The sequence below is a fragment of the Tasmannia lanceolata genome, unplaced genomic scaffold (assembly GCF_043159265.1).
Source record: "Tasmannia lanceolata isolate RefF3 unplaced genomic scaffold, GAP_Taslan_0.1 ptg000021l, whole genome shotgun sequence".
NCBI lineage: Eukaryota > Viridiplantae > Streptophyta > Magnoliopsida > Canellales > Winteraceae > Tasmannia > Tasmannia lanceolata.
In genome coordinates, this window is record NW_027518698.1 from 12,726,437 (window position 1) to 12,747,372 (window position 20,936).

A 20,936-nucleotide genomic window follows, 5' to 3' on the forward strand; every position below is an offset into this window, starting at 1 on the left:
TCTCTCTCTCTCTCCTTTACAGTATCATTCAACTTTTCCCCCGTTTTTCATTCCATTTGTCTACACATATTTGAGGCTTCTGTATCTTATGTTTCTTTGTCTACACAGTTAGGAGCCACTAAGGATCATATATAAATATAATTTTTAAAAATTCGAAAAGCTGCTTGTGTATTTAACTTGTTTCTCTGGGGACCTCTATAATAAGGAAAATTTACTTAGGCAACATAAAGAACAGCACGATCTTAGATTATGTATCTTGTCATAAATTTCTTTATATAGTTGTTGTTGTCAGCAATATTTGCAAGGTAAACATACTCAGTGGTTTTCTTGGTGACTTAGATGTTAACAAAGGTTGACCTTTATTTAAAATAAAAAAAAATGCATTATCTTGTTATAAACAGCCTTTGATCTTGTGCAACTTCCTAAAACTTGTGCTTCTTTCTAGGTTGGACACCTGTTAATCTTGGGCCAAGTTCATGGAGTGAAATATTTTCTTTGCTCTCGAAGTCCAAGGTGAGGTAAGATGGTCCACTAAATGATCACGTAAGCATTATAGGAAGTGCTTTTCGGTTTATTATATATATATATATATATATATATATATATATATATTTATTGTTCTTGTTTAGCATTCATGATCCTTAGTATATTGGGTTCACATTTAGCTGTGTGGACTCACATAGTCCAAATTTGGTGCCAAACAAAATGATGTTAGTTTTGGAACCAAGAAGGAAATGTTTGTGTCTCCCAAGCTTACAGCTATGAACAATTGAGGCTTGAGATATCTCTTACATTATGACAAAATGGACTGATTTGACATTAAACTAGCAAGAATACCATAGTTAGCATGACCCAAACGATGATGCTAGACGAACAAGAGACACATGATGTCAAAGTAGGCATGATTTCTAATCTGTAACTGGATCTGGATGACGAGGAATCAGCAGGAGTGGAAGCGGATAATATGTTGGGATTTCGGCTCCTCAAATCTCTAGCGAGAAGCTTCCTTGTTTGCTGATTCTCCACAACGACGGGAATAAAAACGAAATGACAGTTATGTTGGGTGATCAACTGGGTAGAAATACTTGGTACTAAATAGGGAACCGTGACAAGTCGAGATAGATGGACAACCAATATGCAAACCAGGAACAGGGGATGCATACTGGTGTCAGTGTATACAATGGCAAAAGGAAAGGAGAGAATTCAGTGAATCAAAACAAAATCACTATAATGATGGTATACAATGACAAAAGGAAAGGAGAGAATTCATTGAATCAAAATCAAATCACTATAATGGACAATGACAAAAGGAAAGGAGAGAATTCAGTGAATCAAAACTAAATCACTACAATGACAAAAATACTGTTAAGAGAGCAAACGAACTCTCTAACTCCCACCCGCTCACAAGATGATTTGTTTTTTTTTTTTTTTTGAATGGTAGCCGAAAAATATATTGCAAATAAAGGACGACAGAGATGGTCAAAGTACAATGTGTGATAAAAGAAAGGGGAAGCTGCTAGACTCCCAAAAAATACAGAAACCAAGGAGGAAGAACATCAAATAAAGCTATCACTTCCCTAGATACTCCATCTTTTGCTAAGCTATCTGCTACTGAATTTGCGGATCAATGAACATGCTGAAACACAATATGATATGTTCCAATCCATTCTAGCATCTTGTTAGGCCCAAAATTGGTAACAGATGAGACAGTGACGAAGGAGCTGATCTGGAGGGTCCAAACTGCTGAATTGATTGAGAATTATGCCCTGCACAGAAGTACACGAGGTCAGAAGACCAACCCAGAGTCGCAGCTTCTGACGGGCCCTTTGACACTCAAGTCAGTAATGGGCACAAAGTTGGGGAAACCAAAGTTAAAGATGGTCTTTTTTCTTAGGAATTCGGTCCCCTACCTTGGCATTTGTGAAGGCTATTTATAGCAGGAGCCTTGGGGTAGTTGAATTACCTACCCCAGGACAGGTGTCAGCCCATGTGTGGGCCTGATTTTACCTACCCTCGGTAGATTACCTGGCTACCCCTGGGGCTAGTGCCAACTTCTTAGTGGGCCCTCCGAGGGCCATGTGTCGACAACTAATTGGGGGTGACTTTTCATACCCCATCACATCTCATCAAATAGACTGTCGATTCTCCAAGGATGATTTTGCAATTCTTTTAGCTAACTGATGACATTTAAAGCAAGGTTTTAAATGTCGGTTTCGGCCACAACGGAAACCGAAATGTTTCGGTTTCGGTGAAAATTTGGCCGAAATCATGTAAAAATTTGACAAAAATTTCGGTTTCCTTAAAATTTCCACCGAAAAGTACAAAATTTGAGGTGGAAATTTCGGCCATTTCAGTGGAAATCTTTACATTTCGGTATAAATTTTTTAAATAAGGGTGAACAACGAAATTTCGGTTAAAATTTCGGCCGAAATTTCGAGGAAATTTTTTGGGAAATCATGTAAAAATCCGATTCAATGTAATTTCGGTTTGGACCGAAACCGAAATATTTCGGCCGAAATTTCGGATTTCAGCCAAAATTTAATCATTTGCTCTTGCTCCAAAAGTTTTAAGCCTTGGTGCACTGCCCGAACTTCCGCCTCCATTGCATCCGCTACCCCTATAGGGCCTTTGCCTGCAAAGGCCCATAGCACCTCCTTCCGTTTCTAAGAACATCTCCTATCCCGGCCGGCCCAGGATTCCCCAAGCTGGATCCATCGAAATTCAACTTAAGAAAACCCACGGGAGGAGGAGCCCAATCCTGGACCACCTTTTCTTTTGCCTCAACACTGTAGCACACTTCTTTTCACCCTTCCCATAAGTCAAAAGTAGAAACAAATTTAAAACACGGAAGAACCTTAACCCATGCTATCGTTAAGGCTATTGCTTTGAAAAATAAAAAAGGAAGACCTTTTGGAAACACCTTTGAAGACTCTTGCATTTCTCTCTTTCCATATAACCCATATAATTGCTAGAAAGGACATGTTCCAAAGGATGTTTCCTTTCTTCTTCCATGGAACAAGCGACCAACCATGGAAAAGATCCATGAGATCGGATGGGAGCACCCATTCTATCCCAAATCTGCTTTACAATTTACCCCATACTTCGCTGACAATTTTACAATGCAAGAAAATGTGATCTACTGATTCTCCAGCCGCAATGCATAAGGCACAATGGTCTATGATTAGACACTTCCGCTTACGAAGAAAGTCCACTATTTGAATTCTTTCCGACAATGCCGCCCAAGAGAAGATGCTAACTCTCGGAGGAGCATGGAATGACCACACTCTTGCTACCTTGGAAGAAACCGGGCTAGCCACTAGCTGATGGCAAAAAGACTTGACAGAGAACTCACCAGATGTATCCTAGATCCAAATCCTTTTGTCTACACCATCCAGATTTATACACCCCAGATAACAACTTCAATAGCCTAGCAATAGATGAAAACTCCCTCTCAAAGAAGTTTCTTCGAAACATCGACTTCCATACAATACCCTCATTCCTTCTATCCAAATTCTCTTTCACCAAGCTATCCTTACTTGAGGCAACGACAAACAAATCCGGAAACATTTCTTGAAGGCAGCGATTTGAACACCCTTTATCTTGTCGAAACCGAATTCTATCCCCAGAGTACACTCTAAACCTCATGCCAGGAGCAAACTGAAAGTAGCATCGCAAAATGTCTCTCCAAATCGCCAGCCAATAACATCTGAATTTATCTTCAGAAGTCCATTCCCCGACCCTACACCATACTTACTTCCAATCACTTTAGCCCAAAGATGGGACTCTTCTGAGCCAAATCTCCAAAGCCACTTACCCAACAAAGCAGTATTCATCTTTTTAATTTTTCTAATTCCCAACTCATCACCTTTAATAGGCTTACACACATCTTCCCATTTTACCAACGGAATACTTCTCTTTTTATCTGCTCCCCCCAAAGGAATCTTCTCAATATGATTCGCTACACTCATGAGACATTTGAAAATGGACATTTGATAGATCGGTATATTGGGGGAAACAAGATTCCTTTTCCACTTGTCCAGCCCCGATTCGCTACACTCATTCGCAAGATGATTTGTTCCTTGGAATATTTTAGCTTTTAAATCAAGTGAAGGTGATGATTTATAGTCATGTCCTTAATGAATACATTAGCAACTTGATCTCTACTTGATATATGTGCGTGTAACCTCAACATTCTCTACCTTTCTCGGATCAAATGAAAATTAATCACGGTGTTCAGTTCCAGAAGGGAAAATGTTTTGGTGAAATTTTAATGGCACTTTATTTTGTTTATTATTTTTTTTAGCAGGTGATTCATTAAATAATAGGCAACAGTACGCATAGAAACCATCACATAAGCAAGAAAGTCAGCCATAATAGTTTAACAACGTCAACATCTAGTGATATGCGCTATCACTCATGTCTGGAACAATAAAGTGAATTCTAAACTCAAAGTAAAGAAGGACAACGTAACAAAGCATAATGTAAAGACCGTACAATCACTAATCATTCCTCCAATGACTCCAAATCGATGTCATTACGACACCTCCACCTCCTATCCTCTTCCCACAATAATTGCATATAGTCTTCTCTGTGCTGCCATTAGGTCGTCCATGTAGCCAACCAATGTCTCTAGCATCATCCACATCCTCATCCCGATGACGTGGTGGCATGATAATAGTAAAGAATGTGTAAAGATCAAAGGGTTAAAATCATTCTATGTAAAGGCCCAACAAATGGACAGATTTTAAACCCGTCCATTTTAATCCTCCACAAATCAAGGGTTAGGATGATCCTATGGAGATGATTTTTTGGGCACACCCTATCTATGTCAAGGCCTATTAAATGAATGGTTTAAATCACCCCCATTGTGTTTCTGGTCAATGGACCAGAAACACTTTTTTCGTGTGTGTGTATTTGTTTCCCGATATATATATATATATATATCGACACACACACACACACACACACACACACACACATATATATATATATATATATATATATATATATTGTGTGTGTGTTACATGTACAAAAGTACCCTGGTTCAATATAGGAAATAATGGGCACACATGGGGCTATAAAAGGAAACCTCTATTGCTGAACCTATACACACCTTTGTAATGTTTAAGAATAAAGCACAATACATGTATGATGTTCTACAAGTACATAGTTTCCTAAACTGAAAATTTCAAATTGTTATTCAGTGGTTTAATTTTGTCTGTGACAAAATGTGTTTGATATGACCATCCTCTCATGATGTCTCACAGAATGTTTTTAGATTGGTCCTGTTGAATTGGTGTATCAAGACACCTCAATTGTTAATGTCATTGACTTCTGATGATTTCCAAGATCACTTCAATTAGTTTATTTTTATCATCCTTAAAACTCAAGAAAAATCTTTGGTGTAAATAGCCTCATGAATGTACATGTTCTCTAAACTTAAAATTTCAATTTTTTATTGAGTGATATATATATTTTTTTCTCATGATGGATCACAGAAAATTTTATGGATCGGTCCAGTGGAATTTGGTTCCTCAAGACAGGAAACTCATGGGTCATCTCAGTTGGCTGTAATGCTTGAGAAAATAAGTGGGAATAATTGTGATGTGATTATTGTTGGGAATGCAGCATGTAAAGCTGTTATGGCGACTGCAAGTTCTCTTTCAGCTTATAATATAGTTGAGAGTGCTTCAGTTATATGGGAATTTCTGTCAGGAAGAACACTTCCTGGTGTTGCAGCTTTAGATAGAGTACGTTCCTGTACTGGCTTTCATATTTGTTATTTGTATCTGCCGCTACGGTAAAATTACTTAATTTTTTTCTCTATCTTTCCCTATTTATCTGTGCATAATTTGTTCCATATAAGATATTTCACATGAATGTTCTGAAGTATGGTTTATATGTATCTAGAAGAACTGGACACTTTTTTTACCTTCGGGTGATTTGTCATTCAAGTAGGATAAATTCTACGGCTTTAAAAGCTGTGAAGAAAGAATTCATTGTACATGATGAAGTAGTGGGATATCTGTTTAGGCCGATGGTACTGTGTCCGGTGCTATGATTTGATGACGGTTTGGGTACGACATGAGTTCAAAGACTTGTTGGTTCACCAAAAATTATACAAGGCATTGTTCCAAAATATGAAAGGGGGACCTAGAATTGATTGATAGACATCCAAACCTGAATTTCTTTCTTAATGAATTGAGAAAAATGAGGGTTTTTCTCAATTAACATTCATGGGCACCCAACCACGACACTCAAGGGACCTTCCTATGGAACATATTCGAAGGGAGACTCTTCCAAACTGCTATCTGGTTCACAGTCCATTCGCCTTGTCCTTGGCCCCCTCCTCCTGATCGACCACATCTTCGACCTTTCTCATTTAAACACCTCAAGGAGTAGGGTTTGATGACTAATCTTGACCGGACATAATTTGGTAACTTTTAACTCCATTAACAACTACTTATGAATCATTTTTCAGCCTGAACCCTCTTTCTCAAGTTTTAGATTGAACGAATCCTTTGACATAAATAGTTTATGGACAAATTGTCCAGGAAGGAAAGAGGCAAATCACTCGCCGTCGAGTCAGCTAAGCTTCTAGGGATGAGAAGATGATCTTCTCCTCTTGGCTTGATGGCTTCATTACAAAAAAGACACTGAATCATCTTCGCATAAATCACACCCCTGGGAAGCAGAGGAGAACACACCGACCAACAAGCCACTTATGATTCTAGCCAACACATAGGGATCAACACCACTGAAAGCGACTCCATTAGGTATTCTGGGCTCTGTTGTGCTATAAATGCACATGAACCATAGGGGCTAAAAGATTTGAGTTCCTCATGCTATTATGTTTTTAATTTTTTTTGGGTAGGTACCTTGATAATCACATTGTGACCTGGTGGCCACGGGTTCGAGTCACGGAAACAGCCTCTCTGCAAAGCAGGGGTAAGGCTCCGTACATCTAGCCCTCCCCAGACCCCGCAATGGCTAGAGCCTCGTGCACTAGGCCGCCCTTTATTTTTTCTTTACCTTGATAATCACATTGATTTTTTTTAACATACATCCATACAGTTGAAATTTCATAACCTTTTGGTGTTTCTTTTCCTCAGGCATACCCGATTGAGCTTGACTGGAATGCTATTTTTGCCGATTCAACTCAGCCTTTAATAGTTGATATTGGAAGTGGTATTGTTCTTCATATTGTCATTGTTGTTCAAAATAAGCGTTGAAGCTGTTTGTAGTTTTTCTATTTTGGATTTCTAAGATCTCCTTTCATTTAGTTAAGTCGGAAATGATATTTAAATATGGAAAACTACATGAAAACCTTATAAAGAACTTGTTATTCTTTTCCAATTTCCACCTATGCAGATCTTTGAATTTTGAGTTGAGGTTTTAAAAAGTATTAAACTTGATATATCATCTTGGAAGTCCAACCCCATGATAGACATCACATATATGTATGCATGTATGTATGCGTACATTCTCACATAAACATAATTACAATGTTGCCACTAACCCCATTTTGTAATAATATTAGTAACTTAAGGCCAAGTTTGGATACCTCATGTTTTTGTATTTGGATTTGTATTTGAGTTTTGGATACAAAATACATCAATCATCCTCATGCTGATGTTGTGCGAGAGAGAGAGAGAGAGAGAGAGAGAGAGAGAGAGAGAGAGAGAGAGAGAGAGAGAGAGAGAGAGAGGTCTGGCTGCTGCAGCAGCAAGGTCGAGGAGCAGCGAGGGTGAACGTAATTGCCACAAATATTGATTTTCAAATAATGTCTTGCAGAACAGATTTGAAAATCCGATTTTTTTCACTGGCAAATTTTCAAACGTGGCCTAAATGAATTATACTAAAGCCATGATGTAATTTAAAATAAACTTCCTTAATTCATAACACCCCCCTTCAAGATGAAGCATCGATGTCATCCATGCCCAACTTGGAAGCATGGTTTTTGTTGAAGGATGAAGGAAAGAAGAAGATTGGAGATAAGCGTTGTGAGTGGGAGCTCCCCCTCACCGATATATTTATAGAAAGGAGAAATATACAAAAAGACTACTATGCCCTTAAGGCTATGCACCAACTTCTTATACTCCCCCTCAAGCTGGAATGTATATATTATACATTCCAAGCTTGTTACAATTGTCATTAAATTTAGCATTACTTAAGGGCTTAGTGAAAACATCTGCAAGCTGGTTCATAGATCGAGTGAAGGAAACATGAATCTCGCCTCTATGTATTCTCTGGCGAATGAAGTGACAGTCAACCTCTATGTGCTTGGTTCTCTCATGAAAGACAGGATTGGTGGCTATATAAATCGCAGCTTTAGTATCACAATAAAGCCGAGCTGGAGAGGATGAAGGAAAACCAATCTCTCTCTTTTTTTGATGGGTTGAAAAACCAATCTCTGATAGGAGAGAACGCAACCAAATAAGCTCGCCACTAGTATGGGACATGGCTGGGTACTCTGATTCTGCACTGGACTTGGAAAGTATGTCTTGTTTCATACTCGTCCATGATACTAAATTGCCTCCCACAAAGATACAATATCCAGTGGTAGATTGCCTAGATCGCCTGTCTGCAGAAGATCCTGCCCAATCTGCATCACAGAAGCCTTCCACCCTGATATGCCCTTGCTTCTTGAATAGGAGGCCTTTACCTGGCGCTCCTTTCAAGTAACGAAGAATCTGAATCACTGCTGCCCAATGTGAAGTACGAGGAGAGCTCATATGTTGGCTGACAACACCAACAACAAATGATATATCTGGACAAGTGACTGTGAGATATATGAGCTTGCCAACAAGCCTTCTGTATCTGCCAGGGTCCTCTAATAAATCCCCTTCTTCTGGAAGAAGTTTCTCATTTGGATCCACGGGAACAGAAGCAAGTTTCACTCCGAGATGGCATCTCTCCTCAAGAAGGTCCAGTACATATTTCCTCTGTGAGAGGGAGATGCCTCTAATAGAGTAGGCAACCTCAATACCTAGAAAGTACCTAAGACGACCCAGGTCTTTGGTAGAAAATTCTTTCTGCAAGAAGGTCTTCAGCTTTTGTATCCCCACTGAATCATTGCCTGTAATGATAATGTTGTCAACATATACAATCAATAGCACACAACCTGCAGCGGAGTGGTAACTGAAGACGGAGTGATCCACAACACATTGCTTCATGCGAAAGCACCGCTAAGGCCATATATCGATCTCCTCAAGCGACATACTGAGGAGGACATCCCTCCTTGAGCAACATATCCAGGAGGTTGCTCCATATACACTTCCTCAGTAAGTTCGCAATGTAGAAAGGCATTCTTGACATCGAACTGATGCAGATGCCACCCTTGGTTGACAGCAAGGGAGATAAGAACTCGAACTGAAGGTGTCTTGGCGACATGAGAGAAGGTCTCGTTATAGTCAACGCCAAAAGTCTGTGTGTAACCTTTGGCAACCAACCGCGCCTTAAGGCGCTCAACAGTGCCGTCAGGTAAGTGTTTCACTGCATAAACCCAGCGGCAACCCATTGGCCGAGCCCCAGGAGGAAGGGGAACCAAATCCCATGTATGATTAGCCTGAAGGGCCTCAATCTCTAGATCCATAGCGGCATGCCAACCTTGATGATAAAGAGCAGCTGGCAAAAACTGCAGCAAAGAAACAGAAGACATAATAGAAGTGCGGGGAAGACGCTCAAGACATGGATGACCAAGACGGCAGTGCCACTGGTAGGCGTCGACGGAACTGTGCAAAATGGTGGAAGAAGGGCCACAATCCAGATGATAGAGTCCATCCACCACTCTACCCGAGCCAATCGAAAGATCCTGAAATAAACAATAAGACGGATAAAATGAGGCAGAGCAATTGAGATATTGTGGACCCTGATCCCGAGGGCGGCGAGGGATGGATCCCTCACATCCTTTTAGATCTCCACATGTGAAGGAGAGCTCTACCAAGAAACTCTCGAAAAGGTGCCCTCACAGCATGAGTGGCGATATATGAGATACCTCTTTATTCGGAGACAAAGCCCGGAACCAAGACATACTTAAAATATGTAAAGAGTCGCCATCCATGGATAAAGGCCATGGACCCATAAAAATATACTCTGTGAAATGGATAAATCCAGAGATAATCGGGTCCGTGCCTGGTTACGAGTAGGGAAGGTGTTAGGCACCCCACTCGCCCGAGCGCACTCGGTCTCTTATGCCATTTTTATTATTTTTGAAGAATTTTGGGCAAAAATCATGTGAAATGGGAACGAGCATCCCTGAGAAAACGTCTACCTAAGCATACATGATCCGGGGATGGGTAAATTAAACAAACAAGTCATAACTCATCACATCTAATCCTAACTCATCACATCAAGTAAAGCAGTAAACAACCACATGCACAACTATAGATAAGCAGGTAATCAGATATATGAACAGATATAATGAGATAAGCAAATATGATAAGATAAAACAAGATAAGCAAGAAAAGCAGTAAATAGCTATAACTAAACAGATAATCAAGATAATAAACAGGTAAATGCTACAGCTAAGCATGTGACCATATAAGAGATATATCTAAAGTGAATAAACTCTCAAAAGAATAGAAGAAAACACACTAACATGTACCTATGCAATAAATAGTAATAAGTACCAGATCACAGACTCCTGAAACTCTAAAACAATAAAAAATGTGCAACAGTATGATCTGGACCTGGATGGCCGGCCAAGCCGTCCAAGCTGCCTACATATCCAAGCCTCTTTTTGGAATCAAGTTCAACGTAGTTCTGTGGCCTATTCTAAGCTACAATACCTATTTGTGCCTAGACCACTAAACTAGACTCGACCTAAATGACCGGTCTTGTGATTAAAGCTTTTTGAATGATTAGTTAAATTGAAGTGGATTGTAGATTTTAAGACTCCCTATATGTCATATCCAAATGTAAGTTTTTCCAAGACTAATGCAGGTGAGCCCTACATCCTATGTGCAACTAGGCTGTTTCCTAAGGAAAAGATAGGCTATCTAAGTTAATCCTATTCTAGTCATCAGTTGATTATACGGCAAACTGTATAATCAAACTGACCAGACAGAGGCTCTTAACTCTAGGACTCTCCTAACTCTAGAACAAACCTCTAACTCTAAAACACTCTATACAACTAGGACAGACTCCTAACTCTAGAGGAAGATCTTTTTGAAAACAAGTATATTGAAAAATTTTGTTCGAAAGATTTTTGTTTTAAAAGGTTTGAAAATGTTTTTGAATTTTAAAATGTTTTCTAATATTTTTTAGTTTTAAATTTTTGATGTTTTTGGATTTTCAAAATGAAAGTTTCACCCTTTTAGCCAAAGGGAATATACAAAACAACACACTAGGGCAAAATCCCTAGGGCTAATGGGGAAACCCTAAACAAGTAAACTAGTGTCCTAGAAAATGAAATGATATGATCCCAAATAGGTAAGTTCTAATAAGACTGAGCTAATCTCTAAGGAAAAGGGGAGAGACAACAAAACTAAAAGACAAACTCCTATCTAATAGGTAACTCTAAAGCTATGGGGTTAACTCCTAGCTAAATGATAGACTTCTAACTAGCGGACAAACTAATAATCTATAAGATAAACTTCTAAACTAACAACTCTAAAAAAAAGGGAGGGGGGGGGGGCAAATAAGTCAAAACATGTCTCATAAAAAGTGGTGCAAATAAGTCAAAGAATGTCTCCTAAACACAGAGGAGATAAACAAGGGTGCTAGTGAGACTGGGCAAGTCTCCTAGACACAGAAGTGGGCTCCAAGTAACCTTATCATTGCCCTTGCAATGATAAATAAGGTTGAGGATGTCTAAAAGACTAAGTTAGCCTTTCTCTAATAGGGGTGCAACTACTTGTGAGACTTGGAAAGTATTCTAGGGGTGACTTTCTAATAAGACAAAGCTTGTTTTCCAAAGGGGTGCGACTTTTCTAATGAAACTTACAAAGTCTCCTAAAGAAATAACTCACTATTGAGACAATGTATGTCTCCTAAAATGGGTGGCTCCGGATAGCTCCATCATAGCCCTTGCAATGAGAGAAAGACCTAATGCTAAAGGTACATATCTTAAAAGACTAAATAAGTCTAATAAATGACAAAGGGGATTACTACTAGGACTGGGAAAGTCTCCTAAGGGATGGGCTCTAGATGACTCTTTCATTGCCCTTGCAATGATAAGAGAACCTATAGTCAAGGGTACATGGCTAAAAAAAAGACTAAGAAAGTATACTAAAGAAAAGAGGGGAATGCTATTAAGACTAGGCAAGTCCCCTAAAGGATGGGCTTGGGATGACTCCTTTATTGCCCTCGAGGCAAAGGATACATTTCTAAGCTTCTTTCTAAGCTAATAAACAAAATTCTAGACTAAAGGAATAAAGTCTTAAAACTTAAGCATTGATTAAAATTCCTAACAACAGGAAATTTTTTTAGGTTAAACAAGCATAACTAGGTTTCTTCTTATACCAACCCTCCTTAATGAAAACTAGTCTGAAATTACACTTCCCTCTTACACGACCTGTACACCCCTTGATATTTTATAACTTTACTCAAACAACAGGGATATAATGTAGGCTAGCAACTTTACAGCAACTTGTCCTTATCATTTTTGCAACCATGCTGGTAGACTAATCAAATTAGATACAATGCCATCATCACAATTATAACCAGGACAATCCAATTAAATGCTATAATAGCCATTATATAACTTCAAATAACTATTCCGATATACAACATTTGAGCCTAATCCAATCTTCTATCATACAGAATTATTGACATTAATTATAACACGGCTTATGGTTTCAGCTCTTCTTCTTCTCTTATTTTTTACCACCTTAAACACCTTAAACTTGTATGTATGAAGGGAATAGACTATCTAGTTTTCAGAGGCGCATAAAAGAAACCAAAAATAAGAACTCTAACCTTCATCTATCATGTATATGGTAAAGAAAGCTCACTTATCTTATCAGCATACCATGTAAAAAAACTACAAAAAAAATAAAAAATAAAAAATAAAAATCGCAGTGACTCGTATACTCATCAGGCACATGAAACAAAGAATTTAAATTCCTATAAACATCCCAAATTTCATAAAAGTCATTCAACAATATATTCCATTGCACTTATAGCATCAGGAAAAATGGCTAAAGTATCATACTATGGGGCCTTTTGGATTAAAGCTGTTAAATAATTTTCTCAAAGAGGCTCTTTCATGACTTCCAAAACTATAAATGGAAAACAATAATTTGTAAGCATGGCTAGTGATCCTACAAGTTATACTTTATGTTCTGTGTATGTGCAAAATTACCAAATACATGATTATGAGGGTACCACACAATTCAACTCATGGGCATGACTAATGAACCTGTTCCCTAAGAATATTATGAATGTCTGTAAGGCGATATTCCATAGACAATCTCAATAAGTGGTCAGCTACAAGATTTGATGGAATGTAATTCCTCGAATGACTATTCCACACTCACTGAAGTCCGTCTATACTGCCTGAACTTGAGGTTCCATGTACAATCTAAGGGTCAAAAGATTTGTTGAGGTGAGGCAAATTCACCTCCTATAGCTATTAAAACATATTAGTGCTAAATCACTAAAGAATTGAAAAATAAGCATCACTACACCACCTTGCTTTAACACTGACATCAAACCCTCCTTAATTTTCCCCCGAACAGCCGTCACAATTAAACCAAAGCCCAAACGAAAAGACATCTCCTATTATGATGCTTGCTCCAACCCCATGGCTATACTACCCTGCTCAATTACTTCCCATACATGACAAACTAATTTCAAACAGCAGACACATGAAAAAAATGAGAAGACACCAATGAGAAAATCATGTTGTTTAAATTGTATCAAGCTCCTCTTATTTCCAGTAACTTTAAAACAATGGAGAGCAAAACCATCGAGCCTTTTCAGAATTCCAAAAGATTTGAAGAAAACCATTAAAGCAAAGAACACCGAACAGATTTTTGATGATACCCAAAATATGAAAAATAAAGTAATCTATGTATGGGGTTGATGTCCAAAGGGATAAGCAAGATAACATGGGCATAAATTCCAATAGTATGCTTGCACTAAGCTTGTCATAAATTGTTCGAGGACAAACTAGCTAAACTCAGGCCATGGCACTAAACAGTCATAAAAAAAAAATAAAAATAAATCAAGAGAGACGAGAGACTTATAACAAAACCAATTAAAAGGGAAAGGTCAAACATACATTTTCAGCCACCCTAAGAAAATATGAGCATAAAAAAAATAAAAATAAAAAATGAGCATAATCCTTTTTATAGTTATGCTACAATAACCCAAAGATTAATTGCAACTCTTAAGTCTTCCCAAATTAATCAAAGAAGAAAAAGACAAGTGAATTCAATCAGCTATCAATAACAAATATCATACATACTACCCTGTACTAATCATGTTGTGGTTTAATTGTTCTCATATTCACACACTAATGGGGTGTGGAACAACTAATGAAGAAAAGATCATTCATATTTATGTAGCAATGTAGAATAATGCTACCACCCTAATGTATATGTGAAATCCAATTTACACCTCTCTACTAATCATTACCACATTTGAATAATACATCATTCAGGCGTTACATGATTAGAAACACAAGCAAATCAGTCTTACAAAGTTGGATTCAGGCATTGTTCTACTTAATTTCTAGTTGCAACTGAGTGTACAATCACTACAAGACTAAACTACTCAATCCATATGTATTATGCCATCACTCTATAAACACCAGTACTTGCAACAAAGAATTAAAACATGAAATTAATGATGTTTTATATCAATAAAACTTACATATTAATACATAGAACATATCTTGTACTAACAATCAATTCTTCTGAATTATGTCCAAATACCATGGTGTAAAACCAAAATAAACAGTTCTCATGCGAAGCATTTTATTTTTAACATATAGGCACATAATCATAACCTGTAAATGAATCACATTTCCACAATCAGTTCACAAGTTAACAAAGGTAAGAAAACAATAATAAAAGAATGATTAATATAAACAATACAGACGTTGGCATTGTAAATGTGAGAAGAAGTAGAGGAAGAGAAGAGAGAAGAGAGAAGAGAGGGGAGAGAGGGATCGACTTAACCTCTCTCAACAGGACGTCTGCCTCTCTTTAAATTTTGATGTTTTCGTTTTTGGAGGGGATAAACATCAATTCCCGGCCGATCATGGTCGTCGTCCGTTGATGTCGCTAAGAAGAGGATTTTCAATCACCGGCCGTTGATGAGGTTTCGTCGTCCGAAGATGTCGCTAAGAAGAACATGGGCTCCGGCACTCCGTCGTCTCTGATTGGACTCATTGTCGGGGGAGGATTTGGGTTTTGCAAGGTCCTCAAAACAGCTTCAAAGGGGGGGTTGTCGGGAGTTGGGCTTCGTCTCCGGCGGGTTATACCCGCCTGAGCGTGGGATCTCCTGGTAGGGCTTGCTATTCCCTCTCTCCTTTCAGTTGTCTCTTCTTCGTCGCTGTCTTCAGCTTCCGCCGAATCTCGGCCTTCTTCTTCCTCTCCTTCTTCATTTTCTTCTCCTTCATCTCCTTCTTCGTCTTCTACGGTGCCAGCACTTTCTGTTTCAGAGGTTGAGTATTCCACTGTGTAAACTTCTGGTTCATCATACTCTGTCTCGGTCTTTGTCTCGTCTTCCATTTCAAAATCTTCTTCTCCTCCTGTTTCATCCTCGGCAGTGGGAGGAGAGAGGGGTTTGCACATTGTGTATTAGGTACGGTTGGGGTATTTCAGCTGGTTGAATGGAGGAATTCACGAAAAATATGCGCTCTAGTGGGTTGGAGCCGAATCGTTTTATCTTCCAACATGATATTGGTAATCGGAACTACGTAGGCCGGGGATCCTCAGGTGGCCGGTGGCATATTAAAAAAAGCCGCCGAGAAGAGAGCCTGCAAAGGGTTCTAGAAAAAAGAAAAGCTAGTAATCTGGGGGATTGGCGATGCTCCAAGTGCAGCTTCGTAAACTTTAGACGACGACCGGAATGCTACAGATGTAGGAAGGTGTGGTCGGGCTTTGACATTAATATCCCAGTTGGTTTTCATCGTACACTCCTGTCTAGCTCATCCAGATCTGGGAAGCAGAAGCTTACCTCGAATGTCCTGAAGGAGCGGGTGGAGGGGAGACAATTAAGGCGCTAGATCGAGCCAGAAGGGAGCCCGCCGGAGCCGGATGTTGTTGGAGTAGGCCCGAAGGTGATGGACAATATCTCTCAGTGCCCGGAGGAAATATGGCTGAATCCATAGAGCTGGGATCTAGATTTGACCTCCAAAGAACTTTTTGGGGTCAAATTAGAACAGGATCAATGAAAGACTACTCGCAGCTAAAAATGTGGTTAGAGGAAGCTTCGGGAATTTCAGCCGAGTTCGAGATCTTTCCGATAGCCCAAGGGGAGGTTGCTATAACTTCTTCTCCGGACGCCTCTTTCGTTGATTGTAGACTCCGATGGGTAAATGCCAAGGATAGTCCTTTTGCAGAGCTATGTGCTTGGAAGGATAAATTCTCAGGGCATTTCACGACTTCATGGTGGTCGATTGTAGGGCTCCCTCCACATGCATGGATGGTGGAGAATTTCAGGAAAATAGGTTGTCGTATTGGAAGGGTGCTAGCCACTGATGGATCATGCGATGAAGGGGATGGGTATGAGAAAGCTTTAATTTTTCTTATGACTTCTTCAATTTCCCCAGATTCTCTGAAATTACCGGTTTACATAGATGAAACAGTGTATTGGGTGAAGGTGTCAAGAAATAATCAACATCCGCCCGCAAACAAAGTTCAACACTCAGACGAATTCTCGCGAACTTGGTCGGAAATTCTCTGTCTCTCCGGCAAGAAGCGGTCGGAGAAGATGATGGCGCAGGTTAGTAATCAAGCGATGGTGGGTCTAACGAACGCACCTGCCTATATACACCAACCCTCATACATGTCACCTGCTGGGAGTGTTAGCGTACGAAGAAACGAAAAGGGGAAGGGGGATAGACACGTCGTGTCTAGTCTTCTCTGCCAGGATGATGTGGCAATGGGAGGAAGTGCTTGCAGACGGCGGAAATCAGCCTTTCTCGGTTCAACTTCCCAGGTTCTGATCTATCCATTGATTCAAATGGAGTCCTCCTATCCGTCGGATCGATGTCTTGAGAAGATGTGGGCCCCTCCAAGTCAGCACAAGGTGGTGGGCCTGTCAGAAAACTATAATATTGGGCTCTCTCCTTTTACCTCTTTCAATAGGGTTGCGGGCCAAATTGTGGGTTTTTCTGCAAAGGACAAAAGCCCATTTTCACCTCTTATTCAACTATCGGATTTAGGTGATCATTCGCAGCTTTCGAAATCCCGTCGTCTTATAATCGGTGATAGGATAGGGGATGGAAACTCTCGTCTAATGATCAATTTATCAGAGGCATTTGCTGGCGTGTCCTATGACGCGAATAATATTGAAGAAACCCAAGCGTGTAATATTTCGCAACAGGAGGGAGGGATGGATCCTTACAGTTCAGCATTCTCCGATCTAGATACTATATCCTGCGCGGTTCCAAACTATGGTGAGGCACAACGGGCTTCGGTCTCTGGTAAAGAACTTTGCCTTAGCCAAGTACATGTGGATTGTTCCGAGCAAGGCTTAATAGATTTCTGTCCTGGCAGAATGATGGATGCTCTTTCTCACTCTGGTAGAAGGAAGGAGACGGTTGAGGCAGAGTATATTGGAGGGGGTTTGGGCTCTCAGGAAGATGCCGTGAAAGATAGCTTGGCGTTAGTATTAAGTGTGGAGGAGAATATTAGTCCTATCTCATGGGTCGATCCCAAATCAGAAATTCTGGAGATTTTTGTGAATCATATAATTTCCACTAGTAGAGTATTGGGCTTAACATACTCCGGACCGGAAGATCAATTGCGTTCTATGTTCAGAGTTGCTGAGCTTCGTGAAATGGCTCATAGGACCTGTTCAGATCCTTCAAGTATTGAAGGTGTCAGGAAGATGCTGCGGGAGCTAACCAAACTGAAATCAGATGTGAATTATGACAAATCTCCCGCCAGTAAGAAAGTGGCTCGAAATTTGAGATCTAACAGTCGAAATTGTCCTAGGGGAAATGCACAGCGGTTGTCCGGTTGTCCATGAAGATTCTATCTTGGAATGTAAATGGTTTGGGGTCTTTGGAGAAAAAGGCACAGGTTAAAGACATAGTAAAACGAAATAAGCCGAATATAGTTTGTATACAAGAAACAAAAATGGGGGTGGCAAACAGTACTCTGATCAACAGCCTAGGGGACAATTCCAATTGGGAGTAAGCATTCCTTTAATTCCCTTTTTTTTTAAGGACTCCACTTTTGAGTAAGGGACTATCTTCAAGTGCTTTCCTTTGAGTGAAGCCAGCGCTTAGGGAGGAAGAAATGGCTCTCTTTGGCCGCTGAAGGAGCAGCTGGAGGTATTTTAGTTATGTGGGACCAATCTAAATGGGAGATTCACGATTCTTGGCTAGGTCAGTATTCCGTCTCTATAGTTCTCGGTCAGGTGGGCAACAAAGATGTGATTACTTTTTCAGGCATCTATGGTCCTACACATAGGACAGCGAAGCACCAGTTGTGGGCAGAACTTACCTTGATTAGGAATAAATGGGGAAATCCGTGGTGCTTAGGGGGAGATTTCAATGAAATCAGGAGGGTCGAAGAAAGATTAGGGTGTAGCAGAACTTCCCAGAATATGCTTGCGTTTTCAGATTTCATTGCTGAGAGTAGGTTAGATCGCTTTTTGTTCTGCCCTGGATGGCTTTCCATGTTCCCGGAAGTGTGTCAGAAGGCGATTGTACATTCTGTGTCTGATCATTGCCCGCTATTGTTGGATCCAAGATTGGATTCATGGGGTCCCTCGCCTTTCAGATTCGAGATAGCATGGTTAGAAATTCCTAAGATGGTGGAGCGGCTGGGGAGCTGGTGGGAATCTCATAACGTGGAAGGTGCAGCTGATTGGATCATAGGGGCGAAACTTCGTTTTGTAAAAAAAAAGCTCAAAGAGTGGAATGCGCTCAGACAAGAGGCTCTCCGCGAGCGTCAAGTATGGCTACAAAAAAGGATTCGGGAATTATCTTTGGCCGATGAGGAAAGGTCAGCCACAGAGGAAGATTTGAATGAACTGGGAAAAATAAAGGAGGAACATAAAGGCTGCCTCCTTCAGGAAGAAATAGCATGGCGGCAGAAGTCCCGAGTTAGTTGGTTAAAGCAAGGAGATAAAAATACTGCTTACTTTCATAACATGGCCAGTGCACGGCGTCAGAATAATAGGATCGAGGTTTTGGAGGTGCAGGGCTCCCTATCTGGTAGCAAAATGGCGATTACCATGGAAATTCTTGACTACTACCGGAAGTTATATACAGCGGAAGATATTATTCGGCCTAGACTGGATGAGGTGACCTTTAATTCACTCGATGATATTAGCCTCTCGGGGCTGGAAGACCCATTCTTGGAGGAAGAGGTGAAGACAGGGGTATTCTCGATGAATCGTGACAAAGCTCCGGGGCCGGACGGTTTCTGCCTTGCATTTTTTCAGGAGTGTTGGGAGTATGTAAAGGGAGATATAATGGCCTTTTTTCGAGCATTTCATGCTGGGTTGGAGTTGGATCGAGGAACAGGAGCCACCTTTATTGCTCTCATTCCCAAAGTTCAAGGAGCAGTGAAAATATCCAATTTTCGGCCTCTTAGCTTGGTAGGATGTCTATATAAGATCTTGTCCAAAATATTGGCGGACTGGCTCAAGAGGGTACTTCCATATATCATTTCAGAAAATCAGTGTGCTTTTGTTGGCCAGAGACAAATCTTAGATTGCTCGCTGGTGGCAAATGAAATGGTGGATTGGATGGCTAAGTCAGGGGAGCAAGGTATTATTTGTAAGCTGGACATGGAAAAAGCGTATGACAGAGTGGATTGGCAATGTCTGGACTACCTTCTACACAGAATGGGTTTCGGAGGGAAGTGGCGTGGGTGGATCCGTAGCTGCTTATCTTCAGCATACTTTTCTATTCTGATTATTGGCTCGGCACAAGGGTTCTTCAAGTCGTCTCGAGGCTTGCGTCAAGGGGATCCTCTATCTCCCTATCTATTTGTTATTGTTGCGGAAGCCCTCAGCGTGCTGTTGATGAAAGGTCGAGCGGAGGGTCTGATTTCCGGGGTCAAATGTAGCGAACCCGGGTTTCAAGTCTCGCACTTGCAATTTGCGGATGACACCCTACTCTTTTGCTCTCCCCAGGCCTCAAAGATCCTCAATCTTAAGGCAATTCTCAGGTGTTATGAATTAGTAACAGGGCTTCGATCTAATTTCTCAAAATCCAGACTTTACGCTGTGAATGTAAGCGAGGAAGGAGCTTCTACTATAGCCAATATTATGGGATGTTCGTTGGAGAGTATGCCGGCATCTTATCTGAGATTGCCCTTGGGAATAGGGCGACCTCGAAAAAGTGCATGGGATCCCATTGTGGATAGAATCGAGCGACGGCTTGATACATGGAAGAGGAACTTGGTATCTAAAGGAGGCAGATTAACCTTGCTTAAAGCTGCCTTGGCCAATATACCCATATACCAGTTATCATTATTCAAATGCCCTGTGTCTGTTGTAAAGCGTATTGAACAGATTCAGAAAAGATTTTTGTGGGGGGGATCAGAGAAGAAGCGGGTTATGGCCTTAGTGAGTTGGGAAATGGTTTGCATGCCAATACAAGGAGGAGGTCTCGGCATTAGAAGGATCAAGCAGGTAAACCAAGCACTGATGGGAAAATGGCTATGGAGGTTTGGTGAAGAAAAATCACGATTATGGACTAAAGTAATATCAGGAAAATATGGTGCTGATTCAGGTGACTGGGCTACTCTGAATAACTTTAACAAACCTGGGATAACAATTTGGAGGGATATCCTATG

The 20,936-nt window shown here is 40.3% G+C and overlaps 1 protein-coding gene across 4 annotated transcripts in view; it reads left to right on the top strand.

Annotated features, from left to right (window-relative positions):
• The window catches only part of LOC143855539 (phosphoglycerate kinase, cytosolic-like), an 80,294-nt gene that overhangs the window by 12,236 nt on the left and 47,122 nt on the right, over positions 1-20,936 (top strand). For all 4 annotated transcript variants that reach the window (XM_077365690.1, XM_077365692.1, XM_077365693.1 and 1 more), the window contains 3 exons: positions 446-513; positions 5,499-5,750; positions 7,113-7,188. In XM_077365690.1, the coding sequence (XP_077221805.1) occupies positions 446-513; positions 5,499-5,750; positions 7,113-7,188 (396 nt within the window). The remainder of the gene's footprint in view (positions 1-445; positions 514-5,498; positions 5,751-7,112; positions 7,189-20,936) is intronic.